The sequence below is a fragment of the Suillus fuscotomentosus genome (assembly GCF_016647785.1).
Source record: "Suillus fuscotomentosus strain FC203 chromosome Unknown F5891scaffold_26, whole genome shotgun sequence".
NCBI classification, from domain to species: domain Eukaryota; kingdom Fungi; phylum Basidiomycota; class Agaricomycetes; order Boletales; family Suillaceae; genus Suillus; species Suillus fuscotomentosus.
In genome coordinates, this window is record NW_024539538.1 from 625,581 (window position 1) to 652,530 (window position 26,950).

The window sequence follows — 26,950 nt, forward strand, 5'->3', positions numbered from 1 at the left end:
AAAGAAATGAGCACTTACAGCAGGTAGCGTTTGGAATTTGTAAGAGTTGAGGTCGTGGGACGACGGTGCTTGTATTTATCATCAGCACCGCTTTGCCACTCCACAACCCCCCCGGTCACTTAGTACTTATCTCGCAGGTTGTAAGCGCCTGGCCTGGGATGCATTTCACTAATTAAGCCATCTCGACACAATTGGAGTACGAAGATCATATTCTCGAGCTAGAATCGTGTGATGAGAACGTGTTACACTTGCACAGTGTAAATCAAACGTGTCAGGGGGGTCATATTACCGCTTCAGGGCAGGGCTTTTGCGGCTGCATTGCAGGATACACAGCGGTGACACTACCATCGACAGCGAGCACAACACCGCCGAACCTTCGAGATGTGAGTTCAATCCCATTCCCTTGCGCGCGGCTGAGTATCCAGATGGTTCTGCATGGCGGACGTCAAATAATCGTATTTTGGATGGATGCATCGATACACTATCAGATGTACCTCTTCTGGTCTCATGCTACCTCTCTTGGCTTCGTTCGTTTCTTAGTGACTTCAAGTACTAACTATAATCTGCACAGTAAAATTTCGGCACATACATAATGGCTGACGCAGCACGCGGACGTGGTGGATTTGGACGTGGAAGAGGCGACAGAGGCAGAGGACGTCGAGGTCCCCGCAGAGGAGGCCGCAAGGATGAGGAAAAGGAATGGTCTGTATTCATCCATTTTCTCCTTGCGCTCGGCCATATAACATATGGTCTCGCAGGACTCCCGTTACTAAACTCGGCCGTCTGGTGAAAGACGGTAAAATCAAATCCATGGAAGAGATCTATCTCTTTTCCCTCCCCGTTAAGGAATACCAGATCGTCGACTTTTTCCTGCCAAAACTCAAGGATGAGGTTATGAAGATCATGCCCGTGCAGAAGCAGACCCGTGCCGGTCAGCGTACCCGCTTCAAGGCCTTTGTTGCCATCGGTGACTCTGACGGACATGTCGGATTGGGTGTGAAGTGCGCGAAAGAAGTTGCAACTGCCATCCGGGGCGCTATCATCCTTGCTAAACTCTCTGTCATTCCCGTGCGAAGAGGTTACTGGGGTGCAGCCCTTGGTGAGCCCCACACCGTGCCATCAAAGGTTAGCGGAAAGGTCGGCTCCGTTATGTGCCGACTGATCCCTGCTCCTCGTGGTACTGGTATCGTTGCTGCTCCTGCATCAAAGCGTTTGCTTCAGCTTGCTGGTGTTGAGGATTGCTACACGCAGTCGAAGGGCTCGACTGCAACAATGGGTAATTTCTTGAAGGCCACATTTGCTGCTGTATGTGTATTCGAACTTTTTCATTGTGTTTCGCTTACATCTATTCTAGATTACGAAAACTTACGCGTTCCTTACTCCTGACCTATGGCGCGAGATTCCTGTATCAAAAGTGCCTTATGACGAGCACAGTGCTCACCTACAGCTTACAGCTGGCAAGAAGACGTACTAGTTGTAGTAGGTCTGGCTTCTATCATGTATTCCCGAAAAATCATATGCCCAAGTATGTTTTCCATAAACACCGCCGATGATAATCTCATGCGAGGTTCTGCTATTGGCTGCTTATGTAATTCAAAATTGTAGAAAAACCCTGAACAGAATTTTGTGACCGACCTCGAGGGTCTTGCCACGATTGAGCATCATGATCTGGGTTTGTGCTTCAGGCGACCTACTTGATCATATCAGGTCCAACTTGCAGCAGCTGGCGGAGACACTATTCACGCAGGCCCGACTGTCGCCTGCGAAATTCGGATTGCCGATCGATCACCGATCATCAAAGGCAACTCCGAGTCCTCGTCCCATGATTCACGCAACGAGCAGCTTAGCATTGCAGGACTGTCCGTGTCCGGTTCCAGCTACAGAATGACATTCAAACAGGCTTAATATTGACAGAGTGCGAGTATCGCATCATGACCACGACCTATCTAATTTTGTATTTGCTCCTCAACGGTCATCCTTCCTAGCGGGCAGTACTAGGGGTGATAATATTTTTTTATCAGAGCACAGTGGCTCGGTGCTCTGCCTCCGAGTAAGGCTTTCCGAATCATCGAGCGGGCACGGCGGGACCAGTAGAGAAAGATCTAATATAAAGCATGTTCCCAAAGTCCAGACCACGGTCCCGCCAGTCTTCTTTGTCCTTGCACTCGTCCCATTGGATTGAAGACGCTGCATTGCTTGACGGAACGGCATTTGATTGAATTCCAATCACCCCCGCAATTCGGCGCGCCAACAAAACTGATTCGTTTCAAAGGCCACAAGTTCATGTCCTCCTGCAGTGCACACGATACAAGTTTCTGTTGCAGCCTAACATATTTCTATCGTAATCTAGTCCGTTCGTACGTTCTGTTGACTATGTGAGTGTTCCCAATTGCTAGCATTGGGATCTTTCCTAATGATGATGATTAAAGTTGAACACCTCTACTCTATCACCAACGCTTCTCGTCTGGCATGTTGCCGACTAATCTTGTTATTCAATCGATGCAGGGACAACCCTGCTCCAGACCGTCCCGGCGAGTTTCACGTTCGCATTCCTATGATCAACCTCCAAACAGCGTCAACATTGTGTCACGGCGCCAAGGCTCTTCATCCTTCCCCATCCACGACCGCTTACCCTCAGATGCATCACATACATCGTGGTCGTCTGACCACCCTGTCTCCTCGGTACCGACTCTCTCTCCCACATCGACTTACAGGTTCGCGTATTCTAGATGGGGTTGTATTCAATACTAAAAATCACTTTGTATATCCGCAGCACGTTGTCTTGGTCTGGAAGTTCTCGCACCCAAGAACGACTATCACCCATAACCCCCGAACTCTTTTACTCGCCGTCGACCACTATCGCATCTCCTGAGGTGACACCTATTACCGCATTCCTTTCCGAATTCTATGAACCAGATTCAAAATCGGGCAGCGGTACTCGCACGCTGGTCCATTTATCTCGAGGCGATCCTCGACGACTGGATCTCTTCGGAGAGAGAGACAGGAATGGTATGAAAAATGCAATACTCACGGAATCTCCAGTCAGTTACCTGGCTGATGGGGCTAATCCGCCTCTTCCCGACGATATACACCTGATAGAGACACCAACACCAATACCATTGAGCGCGGCAAGCTGTGCGCATGGTCAGGGTTCAGGACATGAAGTTGACGTTCGCAAGTCTCGTCGCTTTTGCCGGGACTTTGGAGAGCCTGTCCCATCAAAGGACCCCATCTATGACGAATTTCCCACACATCTTGCAAAGGACTTGCCGACAACACCTTTGTCTTCCTCTCCCCCATCTCCGCTGAGTCATGACCTCCTACCCCCACCTTCACGTTCAGAGGTCTGTAACCTTTTCTCTGAGGACGAAACTACTGCCGTTAGGGAATTTTTGAGGATATGGGGTTCAAACAAGAGGGTGAAGAAATCTTCATCGAAGCTGCAGGTGATTGAAGATGAAGCCCCAGGTACTCAGGGTGATGATGATTATTCATGGGAGGCCGCAGAAGTTGAGGACGATGTTGGAGATTCCGCGTCTTGCAGCATGCTTCTTCACGAAGTTAGCGAGATGGTGGGCATCTCGCTTGAAACATCGATGGTGGAAGGCCAGTCCTCGATCGCATCCACACCTCCAGGGCTTGATACACTGGGTCGATTGATCCAGGATAGTCATGAGAGTTCACAAATCCTAGGCCTACGTTCGTCTTATCAGTCTGCCCCCCCAGACGGTGCCAACGTGTGCGACAGGACTTCGACGAGTTCCTGTCACCGTATGGATCCCCTTGACGTCGCACCTCGACATTCAGTAACCTCCAGTTTAGTCCTGGGCAGCAATCCTTCCATTCGTGAATATGCAGTAGCTGCCAAGCCGGTGGATGTACCTGTCATCGTAGCGCTTACCTCAAATGAAGCCTATTCGGCGAATTCCTGCGACGGCTTGGTTCCGGACCGACAACTAAGCCTTCGCAGGTCCAGGTCTACCGATGGCAACCTAAGGCGCCGCGGACAGATCTTCAACGTGGAGAAACAAGTCATGGGTGCTGTGCCTAGTGGCGTGGTTGATTCATGCACGTCCTATATACCTACGAGAGATGCGCCGCCGCTTCCACCTCTACCACCTCCCTCCGGATCTGTGAGACCTGTTTCGGCACTCGACAGGCTTGAGTCTAGCTTGTCAAGGCTCAAGGCGCACAATTCGCAGTCGCGGAAGTCCAGTAAAGCTAATGTGCCTTCAGAAAACCGAAGACCATCTCCATTCACTACCTCACGAGAGCGCAAGCATCACTCCAGCGTCGCCGCTCGTCTTCCGGACTCTCGTTCTGGACACGGACGTCACTTCTCGAGCCCCATGGCCGATGTGACAGCTCATCGGAACCATCGTAAGCCGCCTCGGGTTGAAACTGATCCCATCAATGCGCGCCTGAAGGAGCGCGATGCAAAGCTATATCCGTACTCGGAGAACCCAGAGTCGGCTATAAGATCATTCATGGAAATGGATGTGGTACCACCCCCGCCTCCCCCTCCTCGGACATCGAGATTGGGGAGAGTTGCTGCCAGATTGAGCCGGGGTATAACGAATTGGGGAAGGAATATCGGATCTAAGGGCAAGGAATCTTCATAGGGCTCGGTGTATACTGATTTGTAGCCATTGTGCGTGTGCGTTCTTTCGATTTGTCCTACGACTTTTACATTGTATGGCAAGATCTGGTAGCTATGTATCTAATGTGTATTTAGCTTTGTAACGTCCCCGATATCCTAATACTTTGACACGGATTACAAATCTGATTATAATTACCTGCCGAAATTCCCAATAATGTTTTCGTGTCTGTTCCCGAAGTCCTTCGTTGTTCTCCTCACCAACGCCGCCCTACCCCGATTCTCCTCCTACTAGTGGTTCATGCGTACCCCGCACTAGCACCATACCATCAGGTTTCTCGGATGGTCGGTATTGGCGCTCCGTATGTCACCGTTGTCAGCGACAATCCTGCGTCATTTACCCGCGTTAGAGGCGGCTTGCCAACATTCTTCAGCCTTTGTCCCGAAGAAGCGTACCCGTCCTGATTTTATCAAATTCCTTCTAATGCACTTCTGTTGTTTACGCGTACGCGCCGAGTCAGGTGCTGTACCTCACGAGGCTTTGTTTGCTCATTATTTCCCTTTTATCAAATGACCGTCACCCTCCCATATGTGCGTCATCTCGGGTTACATTGAAATGACGTATGGAGAGGTTCGATCGTATAATGACCTCCTTGCTGACCCAGATCCTACACTGAACCATGAGCCAGTCCGACCGGCTCTCGAGTGTACATACGTGATTGAGGTTTGTGAGGTGCTGCCACTGTCCGGGCTTCCAAGGCCCCCACTTAATAGGACTGATACTCATTGTGACTGAGCCAAGTTCTTCCCCGTCTTCAGGTAAATATCTTAATTCGTTCCCTTCATTATCCACTAACAGGGTACTAGAAGCTAAGGGGGCATTCGATACCTCCCCAGCAGGGCCAACAGCCACAAGACCTATCAGAACCAGACTCATCAGTTGGACCGCTGGAAGGAGGTTCGGCGCGAACGCTTTCACTTTGCTCTACACTGGTGACAAAAGTGTCATTATGGGTCCAGGCACTCATGATTCCAAGTTCAAGAACACCAGCGTCTACACTCTCCACACTCGCGGGAAGTGAGGCAGGAGGAGACAAGTTGTCTGGTGCGCTGGCAAACATTTTGAACGGAATATCTGGAATGTGCAGGAAACTAATAGAATAAAGGACGAGATGACACAATGATACCTTGACAGTAGTCAAGGCGCTACACTGTTGTATGTACATAAATGCAGTTGGTCCCGCTCTCTAACCTACTGCAACAATGAACTCTGTTAAATACCACTACCCCGTGATCGGCCGCAAAGGCACTGGAGGCATATTTGATCGCCTACCCATCCAGACGCTGGAGAAAGACCATCCCTACTGATTCGCATTGTTTCTTGCTTTCAATGCGATCCAGCAGCGGTCCGATGCTCCCCACGTCGTCAAAGAGCCTGCAGCTACCTTCATGGAAATTGCATCAATTCACGGCAAGTCCTATGTTGAATGGGCTGGTGACCGCAACGAGGATATCTCAGCTGACTATAGCTCCACTGACAAGAAAGATACCAGCCCTGTTCCTTCCAGATTCAGAGGTATGGCCGTCGTTTCCACCGTGGTTCCCCACAGCCTGACAGTATTGTGTGACAGGTTATTGTAAGTAAGTCAATACACGTCCTCTTGCTCTGTCGACCTAAAACCTTTCTTCAGCCATGGCGCCGTTGTTTTTCCCCACCTGGCATCGCTCATATGTTATGCTTATCGAGATATGTTCAACAAATACGGTTGTGCTTAACGCGCTGTTCAATTCCGTTCTATTGGGTTACAGCAATCGATCGGAAACATCGCTGAACAATTGGCCCACGACAATGAAGCGATAACCCGGATAAAAATGGAGTATGGATCAAAGCTGCTAAAGAATTGTGTTTTCCGTGTGTGGCAAATCATTCCTGACACTGATACAGACACTACATGCAGATACTGGGACTGGGCCGGTAAGGATGTACCAGAGAATGGCCTTCCTCCTGTTTTGTACGAAGAAAAAGTCGAAATCATGGCTACTGGAGGTAAAGAACAAATTGTCGATAATCCGCTCTCATTTTCCTCGTGTGTTGGCGGAACCCCAGCCGACTTCAGCGACGAGAAGGATGACCTGGTAATGTTACCTTAGCCTTTCCGGGTCACCAAACTTGCTCAAATGTTGTCTTTAGACAGGACAAGTAGCGTATTTCTCCAAGTGGCGAAGGACATACCGCTACGCTTATAGTACCCCAGACCCTGAAGGCAGCCGCATATACTTGTTGCAAAAGTCAGTATCGATGGAAACATGTTGCGCGAGGCCAGTGCTGATTTTGCATTTGTAAGGATGTTCAAAGCCTGAGCAAAAAATCTGAGACTCAGAGTCGCTCATCTCTTTACGTTCAACGATGATAGCGTACGTCTTACAATATTTAAGCATGAGATACCGCCGGCTCGGGCGCAATTGTGTCCACCACGTCATGCTGTGTCGCTGCACGTTGATAGTTTGGTCTCCTTTGTCTTTCCTATTTGCTCTTCCTTCATTCACTACTATGGCGACGTCCGCTTCATTTCATGGAGTTGTTGCAAAATGCAAGTCAGTATCAGATAACTTTTGGCGATACGACGGATTCATTGCTACTCCAGAAATTGGAGACATTCATGTCAATGTGTTCACATTACGAATGACGAGAATCCGCAGAGTCCTATTTTAGTTCGAACAGCTTAAAAGAAGCAGAGCACGCTGAATTGAACGGACCAGAGAACACGCCTGGTTATCTCGCGACGTTGACTCACCCTGGAGTACCTCCTCCGAATCGCCGACTCGTGATGCGCCTGTTGATGCGGCATATGTGACGCGGCACTGTGAGAAATCCTAGGGTAGAGATATTGCAGACATGCTACAGTTATTCCTACAGCACGTATCTCGCAGGCCCGAGGCTAAACAACCCGATCTCCTGCAGAAGTGTCTCAAGGAGGTTGCGCGCGTTCTCAACAAGATGCCAGCTGCAGATAGGTTTCATCCTTCTCGCATCAAGGAAGCCCTCGACAGCTTGTGAGTGCTCTTTTGCTGATTGAGGTGCCATCATGCTCATAGAGATTGCCAGCGCGTCGGAGCGAGTTGAAACTACATCCTACGGGTCTTTTGTTCAAGCTTCAAACATCGCATTTACATCCCTTGCAGGACTCCAAGTCAAGGGAATGCTTGATACGCCCTCAAACCTTGACATCATTTTTCAAGTGAACGATCATCCTATCCACCAAGATCACCAGGACCGCACATCGAAATGGAAGCCCGACGTTGTCATTCTTCCTTACGCATGCGCATTCGCTGGCTTGCCCGAGGAGAATCGCGATATGGGCGCCGATGATTACAAGCTCATCAGTGCAGCCACAAAGCCGAAAAAGAAACTCTTTTGGAAAGATGTGCTAGCTTGTATCGAGTTTAAGAGACCAACGAAAAAGCTTTCACAGTGTCCCCTTTCTTATGAAGTGGCGCCGTATAAGCCTACCCATCCAGAATATCGGCGCGTGGAACCTCCTGAGACCGGCACGCCTGCGATTGCAGCGGTAGACTCTGCCCAGACCCCAGCAATCCTGCCAGTACCTGATGCTGAACGACGTAAGTGGTGCATTTACGACCCGGGTGTTAAACTAAACCAGCTCAGCTGTACGACGTTCGTCTCGTCTTGCTGTAAGCTCTCAAAATCCATCCAACGACTCCAGCAAGCGCAAGGCCGCCGAACCTTTGGAATCCGCCAGCAAGCGCGCCAAGACTGACGACGACACGGAACCCGACCCCGGAACCCAAGCTAGATGTGACTGTCCAAACAGGGCTATACGCTGCCGAAATGTTTGCTGCCAATGTTGCTGTCAAACATCTTGTCAATCTCGTCGTTGTCGGTGTGTTATTTGGTCTTTTCATATCGGTCATGCTCTTATCATCGTCTTTATAAGGTAGGCGTCTTGCGGATTCTACGAACATCACGTGATAAAGCGTGATTTTGAGTGACAAAACACAGAAAAAAGGTTAACAAATCAACGAGGAAACGAGGACACAATCTGTAATGTCAATGGATAGAAAAAGCCTTTGCGAAGATTATGATATTTGCAGAATTTGCAAAAGTGCAGTTGTTAATTAGTTAACTTGATTTCTATGGATTTCCATTTTCCTGATGTCCTAGCGGAGGTCAAAGCTCGTCGACTCCGAAATGCAAGGCTGCCGTGAAGCCGACAGGCTCGTCTGAGGGCCCCAAGTTGGCATGGTTGACAAACCACAGTGGCGAAAATGTCGTGCTGCAGGCCTGAATGCATGGTGGGCATCAAAGCGACAAAGAACAAGCTCGGACTGCAAAAAATGATGAAAATGTGAGTAGTAACCAAACTTCGGAAGCTGCAACAGCTCACATCAAACTCGGCACATAGGGTCATGTTGCAGATGATGTCTGCAGTGCATCGAGCAAAGCATCCAATGGTGCAGCTTTGAGTATTGTTAGCAAGCCTTTCTCGCGAGTCCAAAGTACCGTGGCCATCGCGTTCTTCCAGAGTCCATCATGCGAGAGTTTGATCAAGTCTCCATTTAAGTTTTTTAGCATATTTTCATTGGTATATATCTCACATAAAGTGTTCTAATGTCTGCATTTGTATATGCACACTCTACAGTACTACCTACTTACTTATCCTCCTCGCCATTCGCTCGACATCTACCTTACTTTACTTATCCTCTTCGGCATCCGCTCGGCATAGTTAGCATTGACGCGTCACACTCATGTCACATCATGTGATGTTTGTAGAATCCGCATGACGCCTACCTTAGATGAGACATCAGGCATTTGACCAGAGTATGACAAGAATTTAGCTAGCTTTATTTAATGCATAATATCAAAAATATTTATCATAATTGTAAATCACATGATAAAGAAATAAATAGGCAGACTACAGTGGTGGGATCTCCCACTGCTATAATATTGACTGACCTATAGTACCAAGTTATGATCTACTAGCATATTGTTGTGTTATTGTCAAATCAATCTATGCCTACATAGGCAGCTTCCAATTGCAGAATATTTAATTACTGACAGTGTGCTGGAAAATTATACTAGATTATCATGCTGTAGCAAGATGCTGATTATTGCCCCAATATGTCTGGCTTTACATAGGCAGCTTCCCGTGGCAAGATCTGTAATTACTGACAGCATGCCAAGATACGACATTTAGTTGTAATACCACAACAAGTTGTTGATCTTCTACCAGAGACAGCTACTGTTATATGGGCAGCCTTTGTTGGTAGGATCCACAATTGCCGACTGTGTGCTTGGGCATGACACTTAATTATCATGCTGTAGCAAGATGCTGATTATTGCCCCAATATGTCTGGCTTTACATAGGCAGCTTCCCGTGGCAAGATCTGTAATTACTGACAGCATGCCAAGATACGACATTTAGTTGTAATACCACAACAAGTTGTTGATCTTCTACCAGAGACAGCTACTGTTATATGGGCAGCCTTTGTTGGTAGGATCCACAATTGCCGACTGTGTGCTTGGGCATGACACTTAATTATCATGCTGTAGCAAGATGCTGATTATCGCCCAAATATGTCTGGCTTTACATAGGCAGCTTCCCGTGGCAAGATCTGTAATTACTGACAGCATGCCAAGATACGACATTTAGTTGTAATACCACAACAAGTTGTTGATCTTCTACCAGAGACAGCTACTGTTATATGGGCAGCCTTTGTTGGTAGGATCCACAATTGCCGACTGTGTGCTTGAGCATGACACTTAATTATCATGCTGTAGCAAGATGCTGATTATCGCCCAAATATGTCTGGCTTTACATAGGCAGCTTCCCGTGGCAAGATCTGTAATTACTGACAGCATGCCAAGATACGACATTTAGTTGTAATACCACAACAAGTTGTTGATCTTCTACCAGAGACAGCTACTGTTATATGGGCAGCCTTTGTTGGTAGGATCCACAATTGCCGACTGTGTGCTTGGGCATGACACTTAATTATCATGCTGTAGCAAGATGCTGATTATCGCCCCAATATGTCTGGCTTTACATAGGCAGCTTCCCGTGGCAAGATCTGTAATTACTGACAGTGTGCCAAGATATGGCATCCAGTTATCATGCCACAACAAGTTGTTGATCTTCTACCAAAGATGGCTACTGTTATATGAGCAGCCTCTGGTAGCAGGATTTACAATTGCTGACTATGTGCTTGGGCATGACACTAGATTATCAAGGTGTAGCAAGGTGCTGATCATTCCCCCCATACGTCTAGCTTTACATGGGCAGCTTCTAATGGCAACATCCATAATTGCTGACACTGTGCCAGGGTTTGACATCCAGTTGTCATGCCACAACAAGTTGTTGATCCTCTATTAGAGACAGCTACCATTATATGGATAGCTTCTGGTGGCAGGATCTGTAATAGCTCAAAATGTGCTGGGATATGTTATTCGATTACCACACCATAGCAAGCTGTAGACCTTCCACCAAACACACCTTATGTTGCATGCGTGGCTTCTAACAACAAAATCCATCATTACTAACAATAAGTTAAGCTCTGACATTCAGTTATCTCGCTGCAGCAGGTTGGTGATATTTTTCTCAAGCATAGTACATACTTACATTGGGATTCTTATGTGATACAATGACAGAAGGATCAGCCAATTCATTCATAAGTGGCATTAGGATATCAAGTGTTAATACAGACACTGCGGTAACAACAACAATGAATTAAGTACTACCCATAGCGGCTCGTTCTCGAAGGACAGCACGTTTCTCCCGAATTTTAGATAGTGCGCTGTTTTTGCTTATACATCGCTGCGAAGAGGTAGAATTGGGGAAGATACGGCTGTAAAAGACATTGACTTGAGAGTTAGAGAGTGAAATTGATCACGAACCGTGTCCACCACGTCATCAAGTCAACTACTTCCTGACTTTCATCAGGATCTTCCAACAGATCCAGAATGCTGTGATAAAAGTTCTCGGAGTCTGTGACCGTGTCGGTACGCGAAAATACAGACGATGAGCTCAATGAAAACCGAATCTAAAGATTAATCAGTAGGCAGGCATAAATTGTCAAGTTTTCGACGCACCTGCGTGGCAATATAAGCCAAGGACCCTTTAGTTACAGACTTCATGCCGTGGAGATATGCATTTCCGGAGCGCGTTGCTTTTGGCTCCTTGTCCACGGAGCTCGGAGACGTAAATACGTGCTTGAAACCCTGCCGAAACAAAACCTTATAATGAGCGGTAAATTTATGGGCGAAAAACTTACAAAGATGAGTATCTCGTTCCTAAGTAAACCAGTCCAAGGATCTTCAGGGTCATAGACATACCCAGCATAAAGAAACATCGGCCACTGATCACCACGAACTGCAGTTTCACCGCTTTTGAGGCTCTGCTTGGTTCTGGCAAGTGATTTGATGGGTAGGTGATTGAATGGTAAAAATACTTACACTGGATTCGACCAGTCAAGGCCTGCCGGGCAGAGCAATGCGCCAGTCACTTCATGATTGAAGCCCCGGTCAGATTTGATATTTCGGGCAAGAGGCGGAATAAGTGGCTGTCCTCTAGGAACAAGCCATTCGAGGACGGCAGATTTAAGAGTCTTGGTGTCATCGCCTCGCGCACCAGACGCTCCTTTACCCATCTGCCAGAAGATGATTGTGATGATGACACTACAGTATCAAAAACTTACCAGTTCTCCCACGTGAATGATGTCCTCTTCTTCGTCATTCGTCAGGCGATCTAGAAGACCAGGGTAGGAATCTATTAATTCCACGAATACCCTGTGTTCCCGGCGAACACTAAAAATTGAAAGGGTTATGAGGGGGTACTGGCATTGAAACGTCAAAATTACACTTACTCCGCTGGATAATCCTCGATTGAAGAGTCTCGTAGTTCTTCGAGTCAGAGTATACCTGCGGTCAGAAGGGCAGGATAGTTGCACATTGCAAACACAGTGCGGCCAAAATGTCGACCATGCAGAACAAGGGGATTCGATGAAGTCCTTTTTGAAGGAGAGTCAGAACGGTAGGATTATAATAAGTCAAACACAACCTACGCCTTTTTACGCGGGCCCGAGCGGAGTGCCGAACCACTACGTTTGCGCGAAGGTTCAACAGACGGACGATTTTCATCATCACTCATGCTCAAGTTTAGGAAGAGGGAGGCTGAAATATCAATGGCTACATGAGACGGTTTATATGCCATCGGATAGGAAGTAGCGGAAAATTTAGCTTCCGTCCGCTGCAGATATCGTAACGGCATTGAAAGCGCGGTTCAATCATTATTCATTTCGGAACTGAAAAAAAAATCGCTATCCTGGCACCGACAGCGGACGGGTGCATTGCCTCAGATGACAGCATCGTACGTTTATACATAAGTCAAGTCGGCACTGTTGACACAATTATCAGCATCATGCCGAGTAGCCTGCCGACGCTGGACTCACACTCTCGAAAAAGTTTGCGACAATGCTTCCACGTCGAAAAAAATGTCACGTTCAGGTGACTTCTTTAATATGACATGCGCTACAAGATTTTTGAGCAGATGAACCTTACAGGATTCAACTGTCCTCATCAGGTGAGCTGAGAGGCATCAACGACACAAAAGACATACAAGTCGGCATCGATTGCAAGTGAGTAAGTTGATACAGATCTACTAAAGAGACTTAGCGTACAGGCAAATTCGTCAAAACAGAAATCTGATCGATATGGGGACACAGACTACAGGTGAGATTTAATATTTTGATGCGGGAAATTTGTACTAAAAAATCACCTAGTCTCCAACGAACAATGCATAAGTGAAGAATCCGAGCTACAACTCGTCAAGGAACACTTGAGGAACGCGGAAAACAATATTGCTTACCTTTCAGATAGGGTGATGACCTACAGAGATAGATGGCTAGAAGAATACTACCGCGCCGATAACCTCGAACACCACATGCCCTCTAACATCCACGTGGCTTACCCCCCTCAAATTCCGTACGGTGCTCCCTCTCCTACGTTCTTTTCCAGAAGCTTGGACGGTGATGACGAGTATTAGAGCTGGAAGAGAATAATGGCTTTGAGTTGAGCAGATATCACATCCGAGTCTGAACCATTAAGTAAGAATTTAGGATAAGAGAACGCACCTATTTTCTAACAAACGAGAATGTAAGGCTTGTCCGTATATCACGTAGTTAATTGGTTTCAAGTTAGACGTCCAAACATCAAGGTTGAAGATATTCTCAAAATTCAATCCCGTGAGTAGTATGCAGCATTGATCGTCACCTGATGGGAAGGTCAGGTAAAGGCTTAACCAAGGCGTATACTAATGATTTACCTGGTCACCGTTGGGCCCCAAGCATCGGAAGAATCATCCTAGAACTCCGGAAAATACTAAGGTTGTCCAGGTCAACAACTGAATGCTGACTCGCACTTGGTGTCAGAAGTAAGACCTACCAGTATAAATCACATACACCCATGATGGCTATAATGGTTCGTGATGACCGGGCTCCAGACCATCTGGGTTGGAACAGTAAAACCCTTGTGGATAGGAGCCTATACTTGAGGACAATAATCGTGTCACTGACAAGAGGCCAAGTGTCTCATGAATGAGACTTGCCCGTAGATATTCGCGGCACCCTACTACACGTCATAGAACTCAATATGACAGTCATCTGTAAATGATTCGACTTACCAATAATTGCGCCATTCTTCTCCCGGGTCGTTAGCGTTCAAGCGACGACAATACTAGAGTGCAGCTCGCGAAAGTATTCTGCTTGCGTGGCTGGTTCCTAGAAGTATTCATAGTCTTTACATCGCAATTGATGCTCAATTCAATCTAATGGGCATACTAAACGTGAGGATCACTTACTGATCGGAGGCCGCAACCTATCACATGTAAAGCTGCTATGATACAATGTAGTGCCCGCTGTGCTATGCCGCGGGGTTACGGGAGAATGTTGCAGCCCGGATGAACTGAATTCCGGAGGTGCAGGAAGTTTGTCATATCCCTCTGCCGGATCGGTCTGTGAGGGTTCGTTGGCGTCAGACTTTACATGACCAAGTTTATCACCTAACCTTGCAGGAGTGACAAGAATTGCTTCCGAGTTCGCGCAACACGGCCGTTCCGACGCTTCCACATAAGGAACGACTCCTGAGTTGAGGAAAATCATTATTATGTTCTGAAGTCCTCCGCTTTAGTAAAGACTTACGAAGTCTTTAGGCTCATAACCAGTCACTAAAGAACAGTCATCTCGATGTAGTACTAACTTCAACTAAATGATAACTAACTAACTAACTAACTATATGTCCAACGCTTCAGATAAGAAAGCTTCTCTATGCTCGAGACTCAAGAATCGATATTCCAATTATATATATGCGATAATCGAACATCGAACACAGAAAATAAAAAATGACATAGAATAATAGTAATAATCAGGCATGTGGTAACGGTAACATATCAGCAATGTGAGATGGAGGTTGGAAAGAAATTCTCTGAAAGAAATAACGCAGATGATATAGTGAATGACAATTCAGACTCAGCCGGAACTCAGCTCACTTAGTAATCGGGCATTTCCAGGCTGGGTCTGAATACGTAGTCATTCAGTATATCAACTGTGCGGCGCTTGCCGTGGAAGTCTCTTTTCGACTTCGATCATACATGTGCTGTGATTATTATTAAATCGTATGGTTGTATTTCATTAGAGTAGTACTAGTACGTGTTAGTTCAATTTGAGGCTGTTGCGGCTGCATCTATAACTAGTATTACTATGTAGCATTGTGTGGGCAGTGCGAGGCTGCAGGACTTGGCAAAATTTAATGTACTCATTGTCCAAAATTGTGGTGGGGCGGGCGGGATGTGACAGTTTGTTTACCCGCGCCATCGGTCCACAATGACCACAAAAGCTCATTGTGTGCGCCGTGCATGGTGCACGGTCCATAACACTTCACACCGTCAGAAAGTATGTCCACAATTAGTCATTCACTATAAATTCTGATCACGCACATTCGTAGGTCTTCTTTCTACTCTCTCTATCTACATCGATACCTAGTATACTAGTCGCTAGAAAAACATAGAATAGACCTTTGAATAGACTAAGCTCAAGTTATCGTCACAGTATGTTATGTTTTGGCTTCCTTACAGGGCATTAATGATTTAGAGTACAGGCAGGATCATAGTAATCCGATTGATGTCTACTACTGCTGGTACTAAACGTGCCGCACCAAGTGATGATGCACTTGAACCCGCTTTGAAGTGCACGCGAAACAGAACTTATGAAGGTAAGTCATGACTCGTAATATAACCCGGGCCATCGTTATTGTCATAGCTAAGTATGAACATCATTATACAGGCACTTCTAATGTAGCGCCATCGCCGCTGGCGAATCGAGGCGCATGGCGCATTCTAGCTCAATTCCTCAAAACCGAAATGAGTTATAGTGAGATGGAAGAGAAACTCTCATTGTACCTCGGCGATCAATACTCTGCGGACGATTGGAAGGATGCCAAAACAACGCTTTTCTCTGGCGAAGACAATGTCGGAACATGTTTGAGAAATCTCGAACTCTTAAGGCAGAGGTACATGCCCCGTCGACCCCGCCCTGTAAGTGGTTTTTTTCACATCTACTGAATGCATACTAAAGAATTGTAGCGGAAGAATATGTATCTCGACATTGAAGCAAACGAGGGAGACAGTGAAGAGGAGGAAGAGGAAGATGGCGACTACGACACGCAGGATCAGGTTGACTCTTCTGCTCGATCGCCGAAGGTTACGTCCATTCCAGGACCATCAGCCAAGGATACGTTATCCAAAAAGATTGATGAGATCTACAACAACGCGACAAAGGTCTCCAGCTCCTCAAGAAGCCGCATCTCTTACAGAGCCGCCTGGTCCCCCGCGACGCTCGAGAGTCGAATGTATCTGCTGCATGTCCATAGTATGTCTATTGGTTCATCGTGTACTATGTTCCTCATCACTTCCTAGGAACTGCTACGGTTTATATTGCTGAATATCTTCATGGTAAAGGATTCCCCGTGACCATGTCGCCTTGGTTGCCGGGGCAGCTCTACGTGGTCTCAGATAGCCCCAAAACCATTGCATCCTCCCTTCCGGCTTCGCATAAGCTCTCAGTAAAAGACTATCATCGCATCTCGGATGAAGAACGCGTCGCGGTGGAACACTCAACCATCAAATTTCCTAACCCTTCGTGGGTAAGAGTCAAATCTGGCATGTACAAGGGCGTCATAGGCTATGTCTTCGACCCAGACCAGTCGGACCTTTTTGTCGATGTCTTAGTCGTCACTCGAAAGTTTCCCTATCCAATGCCTGCGGGATCTGAAGCTCTGATCGACCATTCTCGCCTTCCAAAGGACAAGGAAGTTACCGATATCATTCGCAATGGCGAAATCATAGGATGCGCATACAAAGGACAGCGATACTACAGGGGACTGCTCCTTAAAAAATTCCACCGTTATCAACTAGAACTTGTTGCTTGCCCCCACGCTGATGATATTAGACTGCATCTGCAGTCAGGGTTTGACACACCCTTCGTCAAGAAATCTATCGTGGCGTTCTCCAAGCAGTTTCTGCGTGTGGGAGATGCGGTGTAGAGAATCATGCCTCTCATGGCGTGATATGGTAGTTTTCACCAAGGAGTATACAGCACGAACTCATAGCATTACTCTGTGCGCTACCCGCAGCTATCTCTATATGAGGCGCAGCTTTCCCACGCAACGCGCGCCATGCGCGCACCATTCCCGCGCTTCACGATGTATACGCGCGCACGTGTTCCCGCGCTTGCGCGCCCTATAGCGCCAGCCATCCAGATGCATCCATCCACTGTCCACCAAGCTCCCTAGTATGTATATTTCCATTTCCTTTATTAGCATAGTTCCACCTTTATTTTTATCATAGTTTCTCACTCATATATATTTTTACATACCTACTCGGTAGCGCTTTGGCTCCGCATGAGCGCGCTTAGGCGCGCTATATAAGTGCCAGCAGTACATACTACACTGGACCTACTTTTCCTACTTTTCACTTACTAGTTACTACCCACTTACTACTTAGCAGAATATAGTAGAAAGCTATTCCTTTACATTTTGCACTCTTATATCTCTTATCTTGCTTTATATCACTACTTAAGCTTAGTTTCTCATTTCCGCATACGCGCGCGCACTTTCCCGCGCTTCGCGCTAATACGCGCGCGCGTTCCCGCGCCTTTGTACCTTGCGCGCTCCTGCGCTTTCTCGCGCTTCGCTTAAGCGCACACTTCTAGATCCTTGCTGCACTCACTTCCCCTATAGGGTCGAACGCACTTGCTTCTCAAGTAACGCAGACTAGGCAGCGCGCGACCTTACAACTTTTACAGATACAGTCAGGAGCTTCTTTTGTTCCTCATTGTATTGTAGTTTCTACAGCGGTTAGGATCATCACGGGAGCAGTACCATCAGAGATTGGCACGGTCGTGTCGATAGACCATGGTTTTGGTGGCTCCGCATGCATCGAATTAACCCTCGACGGACATCAGGAAGAGCTGGAAGCTCGACTTGAGGACGTGGAGCGCGTTTTTTGGATCGGGGACGCGGTTCGGGTCGTAGCAGGTTCATACCTGGGTTTAGAAGGCCATGTCATTCAAATGGACAAGGATTTGTTTCACCTTTGCCAAGGGGTCTCCATGGAGGAGGTAAATCTTTTGCGCGAATAGAAAATCTACAACTAACGCTTGGTGCATAGGTGCAAGTTTCAAGATATTACTTGGATCGTCGTCACCAGACTTGCACGACACAGTCACATCTACCATTGTATCAACATTTTGAACCTCCCCCTGAGTCTCAATCAATAGAAATCGGAGATTATATAGAAGTTCTTGCGGGAGAACACATGGAGAAGTGGGGCGTCGTGACCTGGTCTTCTATTGGAGGAACTCAGCTGTGGTTCCAGGAAGAGTCTCCTCAGGCGTTGACTTTACGTTCTATGGAGTACTATTCAGGACCTCCAAGTTTTCAGGTTCCTGTGGCATTTGTCAAGCGGACGCGCCTACCCCAGACAGTCAAATTTACCAAGGAAAAAGGTTATGACCTCAAGCCTGGAGATGTCGTAAGGGTCGCACGTGGGCCGGAGTATCAGGCGAAAGGGATCGTGCAGAGCGTTGACTTCCCAAAGGCTCGCCTAACGCTACTTTCTGAGAGTGATCGCTCGCTTGTAAGTGAAATTCAACTTGACACAGGCATATCTGACTTGGAACAGATCGACGTCCCAATTGGATTTGTGACGAAAATACTCAACGTGTCCTTGGATTCTTTCAACAACGTCATCGGCCAAGAAGTGTTCGTGGTTAGAGGTGGCCGAAAGGGTTTCCGAGCCACGTTGTATGGCATTGGCGGTGAGAATTGCACTGTTGCTATCAATGGGCAGGCGCGCACCACACTCAAATGCCAAGACGTTGTAACCAAGTGAGCAGCGCACATACTGTCCTCGTCATTTAGTAATTTTTCATTGCTGTTCAGGTACGGAATGAGATTGAATGGTCTCATGCTAGGAGAATCGGACTTAATAGCATTCTGTGACATGCGAAAAAGATCTTACTTGGCGTTACAACCACGAAGATGCATCACGCCCCCTCCTGTCCCGCTGGCAGTTTCCTCCAACTCGTCTAATTCTATAAGCGCAGCTCACAATCCATCATCATCCAATTGGACTGCCTGGAATCTCACACAGGATATCGATGGTGCGAACTTGAATGATCCGTCATCGGGCGTCGATCTCAGCTCATCGACATCCGACCCATGGACTATTGATGCACAGGACATTCAGGATGGCATAGATGCTAGAGCGGAGCAGCTCAAAGACAATGGTGAGTCCGCCCCGGAGGTATCGCAACAACTTTTGCTCATTTTATTATAGGGCCTCTACCTTGGTTCATGAGCAAGGAGTTTTCTTCGCTATTCCTTACATATCACGCAATGTTTACAGTTTCGCCGAGCTTTGATCACGCCAAGTTTCACAAACGATTCGTATCATCAGCCTGTCCTGATCCATTCTGCGGTGCGAACGGACCCGCACCCGAAGGTTGTGTTGCAGTATCTTGTACATCCAGTCGTGCAGGTGCTGCGCTTGAACATTACCATATCCCTGCCAAGTACCTGAGCCCAGCTCCTCCACAAAAAAGAAAACAAGAATGTTTCATTATAGACGGCGATTATTACGGTCAGATTCTGACTATTTCACAATGTAGCGTTGGTAAAAAAACTGCTCAGTTTACTACTAATGATTCCATTACGATTACCTTACGTTTTGATCAGATATGTCTCGTGCAGCGTGCACAAAATACCATGTAGTACCCATTGTACTATACATCAATTCAACTTTTGGACACTGCGATTCTTATCTGCGTGGTAGTTCATTAATCCAGCCCTTTTCAGGTCATTCAAAGTGGCCATTATGATCATTTGACAACAATGTATTTGTATATCTAACATCCAAAAGAACGGAACATTTGCCAGTGATCCTGCGGATGCAATTCAAGTTCGTCTGACTCCCGTGTGAGGGGACTTTAGAGTGATACTACGCGGTCGTGGATACTAGTACTAATAGAGACTCTACTAGAATAAAGTGCCAGTCAGAATGCCTGCACAAGAACCCTTCCCCGAAAAAGCATTGGAAAAATAATATGGATTTGAACTACTAGTACTAGTAAAAGACTCGGACCCTCATAGATTTGAGTTGATGTCACTGTGACAGGGTGTGACGTTTTGTTGACGATCGTGTACCTACTAGGCACTACACCCGTCGACTCTCGAAAACCTATGGTAGAGCCCAAAAATGGTCAAGGTGTCAATGAGCCCTTAGATATATTTTTCTCACTATCTGTGTGAGAGATGTGGTTTAGAGCTGGGAAGCAGCCTATACAAGATATATCATATATAGCAGCGTTCTGAAAAAGTAAACAAAAATTCAAAATGGAACAGGGGAGGTTCGAACTCAGGCATTCCGCTTGGCACATTCTAAGTTCACAACAGAGTCATACCGCTAAGCTATCAGTGCTTGTTAAACTGCTGTTCTTAATAGTATATCATCACCTCTAGGTCATCTCTTCACAAATTTCGCCAAGTCTTGCAGTGCAGGCATCTTGATCAGTGTAATATCTACCATACACAAAGCAGTGTTTCAGAAATTCAAGTTCTATATGATGCTATTTGCATTCAGTATGCTCAGGGAAATGGAACTTGGTGTGTTTTGTGTAGGATACACATAGTGAATCCTAGCTAGGATGTTCATGTGAGCATTTTCATACGTATATGTCAGAAATTTCCTAATTAGGTTTCGTCACCTTGTAACGTGTTGCAATAATCCAATGACAAATTGAGGTCCCAATAGGTTGCAATAAAAGAGTGTGACATTACATTTATGTTACATTCCACATTACAATATTGAGTTTATGTCACAACAGTGATTCCAATCAGGTTTCAACCAAGTTTGCAATATTGACCGTCGGCTGCAACTGTCCAAGTTGATTTTTTGGTACCTTGAGATCTAGATTCCAAGGCTTATCTAAATATCCCAACTGGGTCTCAACGACGTTGGAATACAAACAGGCAGGTTTCATTCTAATTGAAATATAATTGAGAGCAAGTAAATTCAATTACAAACCGGCACCATCCTCAACAAAACATATCAAATGATACCTACATGTAAGTAGCAATCTGTAGGTAGCGGTCCTACTTCTTCTGAGTTCGCTTTAGTCGGCCTGCAGCCTGCTCACTCGCTGGTCCACTAGATACAGGTGCCAGCATCCCTGCCTTCCTTCCTCGGCCCCGACAACCAGAAGATGGGGCTGTCACTACCACTGGTACATCACCAGGTACTCCAGGAACCTCTGAATCAACAGCCATCACTGAAGGTACAGAGTCTTCATAGGCTGCAGTGGCAGCAGCCGCACCTGCAAATTCAGATGCCACAGGTGGTCCAGGGGCTGGAATAGCCGGCAAGAGGGTTGCAGGATTGAGAGTGGTGGTAGCATTTGCAGGGACAAGCACCACAATGGCTGGTGCTAAAGGGACAATGACCGGTGCTGAAGGAGCGATCATAGGTGTAGTAGGCATGGCCGGTCCAGGAATGTCATTGACAGGGTTGTCATTGGTAGTCATTGGTCCAGGAAAGTCGTCGGATTCCTTATGCCCCGCATTTGTGATGGCCAAACACATCAGATCAGAGGTAAAAACCTTCAGTGTCAGATGTTGTGATATTGGAAGTTGAGGATGATTGCCAGATGTAGGCATCAATCTTTTTGCGGATTGCACAAATATGAGGCTGGTCCTAAAGAGTTACCCACAGCTGCTTGTAGGCCATAAACATGGCAGCATATGGTAGCTGAGACTTCGCACCAACTCCAGCTTTCCTGAATAAAGTGTCGGAAGAAAGGATGAAGATTAACTAGAGAATAATATTAGTCAGATGCTAATCCAGAGGACTGATGATAGCAGAAATAGAACTTACTGCGACCCAACCCCATGCAAGAAGGCCAGGAGTACAGGACATTGTGCCCCATTTTCGAGCATTGCACTTAGTGCGTGGCCAGCCAGAAACATCTACTAGTGAATTCTTTCTGAACATCATGATCCTAATCGCCTATGTAGATTCATTAGCACAAGAATGAAGTGAAGCTTAAAATTACCTTCATGAGTTGTTCCCAGTTACCAAAAACTGTGGACATTGTGGGGTCCATCTCTTGATTTGTGAAAAGGATGGGCGGAAACTTTGATGGCAAAGAGCGGCCACCAGCAGTGCCTGATCCAAGCATCTTCTGGATCTCAGGGATGGTATCCTGCTTCATGAAACTCAGGTCAAAGTAGGACGAATCCAGACCAAAGATGTGCCCTGCCATCAAGCGTAGTTTGCCGATCTCACTGGAGTGTTCACCTTCGAGATGCTGCTCTAGCTGCAATATTCAAATTAGATATCAATTAGTATTTGGTGGGATGGTGAAGCATATAAACTAACGTACCAATGATTGAAAATGAGAAGTTGGTATGAAATGATGGAGGTGATCTGGTAGAAGCGAATACAACTCTGTCACAAGGCAAAGTTCTTTGGCACCCTTGGTTGAGTAATGACTAGGGGATATGATGACGGGCGGAGGGTTTGGCACTGGCAATCTGAGAATGTGATGCTCAGGTGGGAACATCTCAGCAATAATACCATATTTGCAAGCAAAGGTTGAGAGCTCGATGTCAAAGGCCTTCAGCTCGTCAGGAACTTGCGCACTCGAACATCTATGTTGATTGGACGCCAAGACTTTGTTTTTCTCGCCCAGCATCCAATTATTATTCTTGAGAGACTGGTTTTCGAGTTGCAGGCACCAAATGATCTTGAGATGCACAACATTAGAGCTACTAAATCATAGTGAGCGAAGTAAGGCATCATTACCTCCATGTCTCCACCCTGCAAAGAAGCCAATGACTGAGTGGTAATTGATGTGGTCCCTGCCACATAAGATGACAGTACATCTGATTCAGATGCATCATCATACTCTAACTCAGACTCCGAGTCATGGTGCGCAATGGGATGCTGAGGCATCACAACAAGTTGTAAGGTCAAGTAAAACATGGTGTGAAAAATATCAATGGACCCATCACAATTTATAGTCAATCTTGGCTGTGCAACTTGGACCAAACACGAGGAAAGAAAACACGAGGAAAATTACATTGTGAATGATAGCCCTGACATTTAATTAAAATCAGCATGCGGGTGATGTCAATATGACACGAGGTAACTTACCTGTGTGGCAGTTGCGTTCTCAGAGGAGCTGATTCATGGCAAAGGTGTTGAGTAATAGCATTGTCGGCAAGACCTGCTCTTGACATAATAAAGAAGATTGGACAGCTGCCAGGCGTCCAATTTAAACAATGACTTACCTGCAAATTGTGCTTCGATGGTGGTGGTACTGGCACAGGCTCGTGTTTTGGTATACCTGGAGATGATGGAGCTGAGACAATGTGTGCCATACAATCCTCCATACCCGGTGGTGTTGGGGGTGATGGCCATATGAAGGCGAAGGTGTGGGGGCCAAAGTGGCTGGAGGAGGCGGGAAGGGATTTGTGGTAGGTGGAGGGTTTGTGGGGCTACAATACTCCAGGATTTGTTGGAGTAAGTGTCATCACAGATAACCTTGGATGCGAGCATGAAAGCGGATATGAAAAGACAGTCACCCAAAGATCCTCAAGCAGTGGGGAAGCGCACTTTGAGTTGCTGAAGGAGGACGAGGGCAGTGAAGGTTACGGAAGATGAAGGGGGGTACTCTGGACAAGCAAACAGATGCATAATGAAGCGGTCAAATAACTGGGAAACCTGCTCATGACCATAGAATGGGTCAGAATGTCTTGTCATGGGTTGAGTGGACTGAGGCTTATTAGGTGGTGCCTATGTATGTATGATAAGGATATGAATATGACAAGTGGCTACTAAAAACTGACCGATGGTTCAGGATGATAGCCCATTCGCAAATGAGAAACACTCTGGGTATTCTGAAATGGCGAAGGGTGGGTAGGTATTGTAGGACCAGTGTAATACAGCAGCCATAGTGATGGATGATGGTGAGTGGAACGGGCGGTGTGGTGTCGCAAAGGTGATCTGAAAGTGCAAGTGTGTCAGAGTTTGGTAGTTTTAATTAGTTAAAAGGGGACAGGAAAGAATGATGGGGTATATAATTTGAATTAGGGCAGTGTGAAAGCAAAGAAGGAAAATGAATGGAACCAAAACCATGAGCCTGGACCTGGGATATGAAGATAGGCAATTGGCTTCAGATTAAGATGCAGAAGCTGCAACTTGGTTACAACAGTAAACTCAACCAAACAACTTAGCAAGAAATGCAATCAAATGCTGACATAATCACATTGACAATCCATTGAAACACACCTGAACATCAGTTTCAGAACGTTAGCGGTATTTATATTAGTGTAGGGAATAGTGATGTGCACGGCCCGGCTTGGCCTGAAAGCCGCGGCTTCGGCCTGGCTTCAGACGGCCTTGGCTTTCAAAAACTGCGGGCCAGGCCAAAGCCGTCAATGACGGCTTGGCTTTGGCCTGGCTCGGCCTGAGCTGCAGCCCGAGCACTGAAAACAGAAAATCGTAGACTTACAAACATATCTTGCACTTTCAATGCTTTTGAACCTTGCCATTAGTTCCTGCATGTTTGAACGTTGCGCAAAAAAACACATTGAGATCGGCAGTTTTGCTTTCGTGTGTTGGAGCTGTGTCTGCAATAGGTTGGACATTGACATTGATCGGAATACCATCATTGTCGGCTAAATCATCAACCGGCGCAGCTCATTTGTGCGACTGTTTCGCTGCCAAAAGTTTGGTATCAGTTGTATGATTCACGACTCAGATGGCAAATACACTTACGTCATGGATTGATGCGCGCATCTTCACGTTCCTCACCACCAGACTCATTGTCAAGAATTTCTTGAACGCGAGTCCTCTTACCCTTTTCGAGTGCAGCCAAGCTTGAACCTGATGGTGCAGTGTCACCTGGAGGTGAATTCAGGGATATGCTGGGGGTGGTTTGATCAGCACCAGCGTTGGAAGCATGTCGAGAATCAGGCAACTTCGCAGCCTCTGCTGCATGAAAGGCATTGATAGCCTTGGTTTGTGATGGGAGAGCCGCCTTCTCAGAATGTTGGAGAAGGGTGGCGGTAGGCTTGGTTTGGCGGACCGGCCGGTGTGCACAACATTTGTCATCGCTGTCTGTGTGGACAGTTCCAACCATCAGAGACAAGTAGTGAGAGGCAGATATAAAAAATAAAAATTACCGTCACAAATGCATGCCTTTTGTCTGAAAACGTATGTGATGGTTGTCGCCAAGCTTGCGATTTGAAGTTGCAAGAAACTTGCAAAGGAGGGCATATTACTGAAAATGATGAGTGTGCTATCTGCCAACACTGTGACAAGTGAGTTGTGTCGAGCTTGGAAAGAATGTCTGCAACTCACTGTGATTCTTACCACATGAACATGCACACAATGTAAGTGATCGAAAAGCTAAAATGAGACAGAAGTCAGATTTTCAATCAATGATCGTCAAACAGTTTGAGCTTGGGTGCTGCAGGCACAGTTGACTATAAGCCGAGGCCTGAGCCAGCGGCTTTGGCCTTTCATATTCCCAGGCTAGGCCAAAGCTGTCACCAGGCCATGACTTTGGCTCAGCTCGGCTTGGCCTATTCAGGCCCGGCTTGGCCTGGCCCATGGCCTGAAGCCGGGCCATGCACATCACTAGTAGGGAAAGTGCATAATTCAGAATACATGAAATTAGAATACCCCTTGAGCTAGCTCAACTCTGAGCTGAATTTCTGGCGCCTGGACCTGCAACTATTCCCCAGGATCACATCACCAACAGTAAGTAGCAATATTAGGTGCCAAAGCGGCTGGAGGAGGCAGGAAGGGATTTGTGGTAGGTGGAGGGGTTGTCCTGGACGAGGAGGGAAGGATATAAGTTGGGTAAGGTCCTCGACCTATGAAATCCTTCTTGACCATGTCCTTGCTCCAGATACTGACACATCTCGCACTCCATCTGGTTAATGATTCCACAACCTTTCCCAAGGACATCAAAGAAATTTCAATGATACAAAGTAAGCACTCACAAGAACGAACACATCAGCATGAAGACCCTCCCATAGGCCAAGGACCATGATGGTGCAGTGGACACGCCTGAGGAAAGATCCAGCTTTCTTGCACTTCATGTCATGATGGTTATGGTGGTGTAATCCAGCTTCATGGTGGTGATGGTGAGATTCAGCTTCATGATAGTGATGGACCTGCAAGACATACCCATCAGGAAGAAGCTCCTTGATATCGCCCAAATTTTCCTTCTCAGAGGAACTGGCAGGGATGTTTGGTGTAACAAGTTGCGCAAACAAGGGACTAGGTCCAGGATTCAGAAGCATAAGCATGATCATGCAGATGGTCCAACAGCGCAATCATGGCTGGGACGAGCTGGGATCAGAGGGCTGCTTTATTACCTGACATGAGGCGGGCCATTGTGACACAGCATGGACCCTCTGAATCTGAATCAATGAGTTAGTAACAGGTGCTGCGCATCATAAGATAGAAGAAGACTGTAATAGTAATAAGAAATAAATGAAATTGTCCTAATAATGAGGACCGACATTGCTAATAGTCGAAGGCAGATGCAGGGAAATAAGGAGGTTGGAAGTAAGAGTCACTGGCTGCGGATGTCCTGCATTTGAAGGAACATATCTGTATCAATAGTGTCAACAATTAAAAACTTGTCAGGTCTGCTGACATCCTCTACTATCATACAACCCTGAACAATTGAGTGAACTGAGAAAAACTCTGC

At 46.6% G+C, this 26,950-nt stretch overlaps 9 protein-coding genes across 9 annotated transcripts; 5 read left to right on the forward strand and 4 right to left on the reverse strand.

Moving 5' to 3' along the window:
- The first annotated feature begins 100 nt into the window (after nt 1–100).
- On the forward strand, nt 101–1,622 carry F5891DRAFT_1033245 (ribosomal protein S5, N-terminal domain-containing protein). The gene is made up of 4 exons (XM_041361696.1): nt 101–383; nt 572–702; nt 759–1,305; nt 1,355–1,622. The coding sequence occupies exons 2-4, from the start codon at nt 593–595 to the stop codon at nt 1,472–1,474; spliced, it is 777 nt and encodes a 258-aa protein (XP_041226257.1). The 5' UTR covers nt 101–383; nt 572–592; the 3' UTR covers nt 1,475–1,622.
- A 691-nt stretch (nt 1,623–2,313) lies between these two features.
- F5891DRAFT_304031 (uncharacterized protein) lies at nt 2,314–4,788 on the forward strand. The gene is made up of 3 exons (XM_041371285.1): nt 2,314–2,375; nt 2,430–2,714; nt 2,774–4,788. The coding sequence occupies exons 2-3, from the start codon at nt 2,470–2,472 to the stop codon at nt 4,620–4,622; spliced, it is 2,094 nt and encodes a 697-aa protein (XP_041226258.1). The 5' UTR covers nt 2,314–2,375; nt 2,430–2,469; the 3' UTR covers nt 4,623–4,788.
- Nucleotides 4,789–4,798: 10 nt separating this feature from the next.
- F5891DRAFT_1033250 (uncharacterized protein) lies at nt 4,799–5,702 on the reverse strand. Its single transcript, XM_041361697.1, has 3 exons — nt 5,465–5,702; nt 5,263–5,416; nt 4,799–5,188 (listed from the first exon to the last, which is right to left on the reverse strand). Exons 1-3 carry the CDS (start codon nt 5,532–5,534, stop codon nt 5,164–5,166), a joined length of 249 nt encoding a protein of 82 aa, XP_041226259.1. The 5' UTR covers nt 5,535–5,702; the 3' UTR covers nt 4,799–5,163.
- A 119-nt stretch (nt 5,703–5,821) lies between these two features.
- Nucleotides 5,822–7,172, forward strand: F5891DRAFT_304147 (uncharacterized protein). The gene is made up of 6 exons (XM_041371287.1): nt 5,822–6,173; nt 6,229–6,238; nt 6,289–6,344; nt 6,405–6,733; nt 6,789–6,886; nt 6,943–7,172. The coding sequence occupies exons 1-6, from the start codon at nt 6,047–6,049 to the stop codon at nt 6,956–6,958; spliced, it is 636 nt and encodes a 211-aa protein (XP_041226260.1). The 5' UTR covers nt 5,822–6,046; the 3' UTR covers nt 6,959–7,172.
- Nucleotides 7,173–8,580, forward strand: F5891DRAFT_304091 (uncharacterized protein). Its single transcript, XM_041371286.1, has 4 exons — nt 7,173–7,192; nt 7,300–7,651; nt 7,704–8,499; nt 8,554–8,580. Exons 2-3 carry the CDS (start codon nt 7,494–7,496, stop codon nt 8,374–8,376), a joined length of 831 nt encoding a protein of 276 aa, XP_041226261.1. The 5' UTR covers nt 7,173–7,192; nt 7,300–7,493; the 3' UTR covers nt 8,377–8,499; nt 8,554–8,580.
- Nucleotides 8,581–11,343: 2,763 nt separating this feature from the next.
- Nucleotides 11,344–12,762, reverse strand: F5891DRAFT_1128526 (uncharacterized protein; the record flags this gene model as incomplete). Its single annotated transcript, XM_041364287.1, has 9 exons — nt 11,344–11,461; nt 11,511–11,656; nt 11,706–11,834; nt 11,888–12,020; nt 12,069–12,262; nt 12,311–12,419; nt 12,479–12,515; nt 12,594–12,622; nt 12,677–12,762. 9 exons carry the CDS (start codon nt 12,760–12,762, stop codon nt 11,344–11,346), a joined length of 981 nt encoding a protein of 326 aa, XP_041226262.1.
- Nucleotides 12,763–13,137: 375 nt separating this feature from the next.
- F5891DRAFT_980260 (uncharacterized protein) lies at nt 13,138–13,656 on the forward strand (the record flags this gene model as incomplete). Its single annotated transcript, XM_041376982.1, has 3 exons — nt 13,138–13,194; nt 13,225–13,249; nt 13,394–13,656. 3 exons carry the CDS (start codon nt 13,138–13,140, stop codon nt 13,654–13,656), a joined length of 345 nt encoding a protein of 114 aa, XP_041226263.1.
- Nucleotides 13,657–21,317: 7,661 nt separating this feature from the next.
- On the reverse strand, nt 21,318–23,205 carry F5891DRAFT_980262 (uncharacterized protein; the record flags this gene model as incomplete). Its single annotated transcript, XM_041376983.1, has 6 exons — nt 21,318–21,821; nt 21,928–22,032; nt 22,096–22,227; nt 22,274–22,537; nt 22,604–22,966; nt 23,026–23,205. The coding sequence occupies 6 exons, from the start codon at nt 23,203–23,205 to the stop codon at nt 21,318–21,320; spliced, it is 1,548 nt and encodes a 515-aa protein (XP_041226264.1).
- A 190-nt stretch (nt 23,206–23,395) lies between these two features.
- Nucleotides 23,396–26,549, reverse strand: F5891DRAFT_980263 (uncharacterized protein; the record flags this gene model as incomplete). Its single annotated transcript, XM_041376984.1, has 16 exons — nt 23,396–23,449; nt 23,514–23,569; nt 23,606–23,720; nt 23,839–24,018; nt 24,072–24,228; nt 24,483–24,513; nt 24,576–24,710; nt 24,737–24,782; nt 24,814–24,902; nt 25,039–25,344; nt 25,410–25,538; nt 25,588–25,635; nt 25,714–25,866; nt 25,989–26,184; nt 26,235–26,301; nt 26,422–26,549. 16 exons carry the CDS (start codon nt 26,547–26,549, stop codon nt 23,396–23,398), a joined length of 1,890 nt encoding a protein of 629 aa, XP_041226265.1.
- Between the last annotated feature and the right edge of the window lie 401 nt (nt 26,550–26,950).

Excerpts from the sequence above, each read along its gene's own strand:
- F5891DRAFT_1033245 (XM_041361696.1), top strand. The coding sequence starts at position 593 with ATGGCTGACGCAGCACGCGGACGTGGTGGATTTGGACGTGGAAGAGGC. Across the intron at positions 703-758 it reads AAGGATGAGGAAAAGGAATG|GACTCCCGTTACTAAACTCG; the intron begins GTCTGTATTCAT and ends ATGGTCTCGCAG. Across the intron at positions 1,306-1,354 it reads TGAAGGCCACATTTGCTGCT|ATTACGAAAACTTACGCGTT; the intron begins GTATGTGTATTC and ends CATCTATTCTAG.
- F5891DRAFT_304031 (XM_041371285.1), top strand. The coding sequence starts at position 2,470 with ATGTTGCCGACTAATCTTGTTATTCAATCGATGCAGGGACAACCCTGC. Across the intron at positions 2,715-2,773 it reads TCTCCCACATCGACTTACAG|CACGTTGTCTTGGTCTGGAA; the intron begins GTTCGCGTATTC and ends GTATATCCGCAG.
- F5891DRAFT_1033250 (XM_041361697.1), bottom strand. The coding sequence starts at position 5,534 with ATGAGTCTGGTTCTGATAGGTCTTGTGGCTGTTGGCCCTGCTGGGGAG. Across the intron at positions 5,417-5,464 it reads ATCGAATGCCCCCTTAGCTT|CTGAAGACGGGGAAGAACTT; the intron begins CTAGTACCCTGT and ends TAAGATATTTAC. Across the intron at positions 5,189-5,262 it reads CTCATGGTTCAGTGTAGGAT|ATATGGGAGGGTGACGGTCA; the intron begins CTGGGTCAGCAA and ends GAGATGACGCAC.
- F5891DRAFT_304147 (XM_041371287.1), top strand. The coding sequence starts at position 6,047 with ATGGAAATTGCATCAATTCACGGCAAGTCCTATGTTGAATGGGCTGGT. Across the intron at positions 6,345-6,404 it reads CATATGTTATGCTTATCGAG|AGCAATCGATCGGAAACATC; the intron begins ATATGTTCAACA and ends CTATTGGGTTAC. Across the intron at positions 6,734-6,788 it reads GCGACGAGAAGGATGACCTG|ACAGGACAAGTAGCGTATTT; the intron begins GTAATGTTACCT and ends TGTTGTCTTTAG.
- F5891DRAFT_304091 (XM_041371286.1), top strand. The coding sequence starts at position 7,494 with ATGCTACAGTTATTCCTACAGCACGTATCTCGCAGGCCCGAGGCTAAA. Across the intron at positions 7,652-7,703 it reads AAGGAAGCCCTCGACAGCTT|CGCGTCGGAGCGAGTTGAAA; the intron begins GTGAGTGCTCTT and ends AGAGATTGCCAG.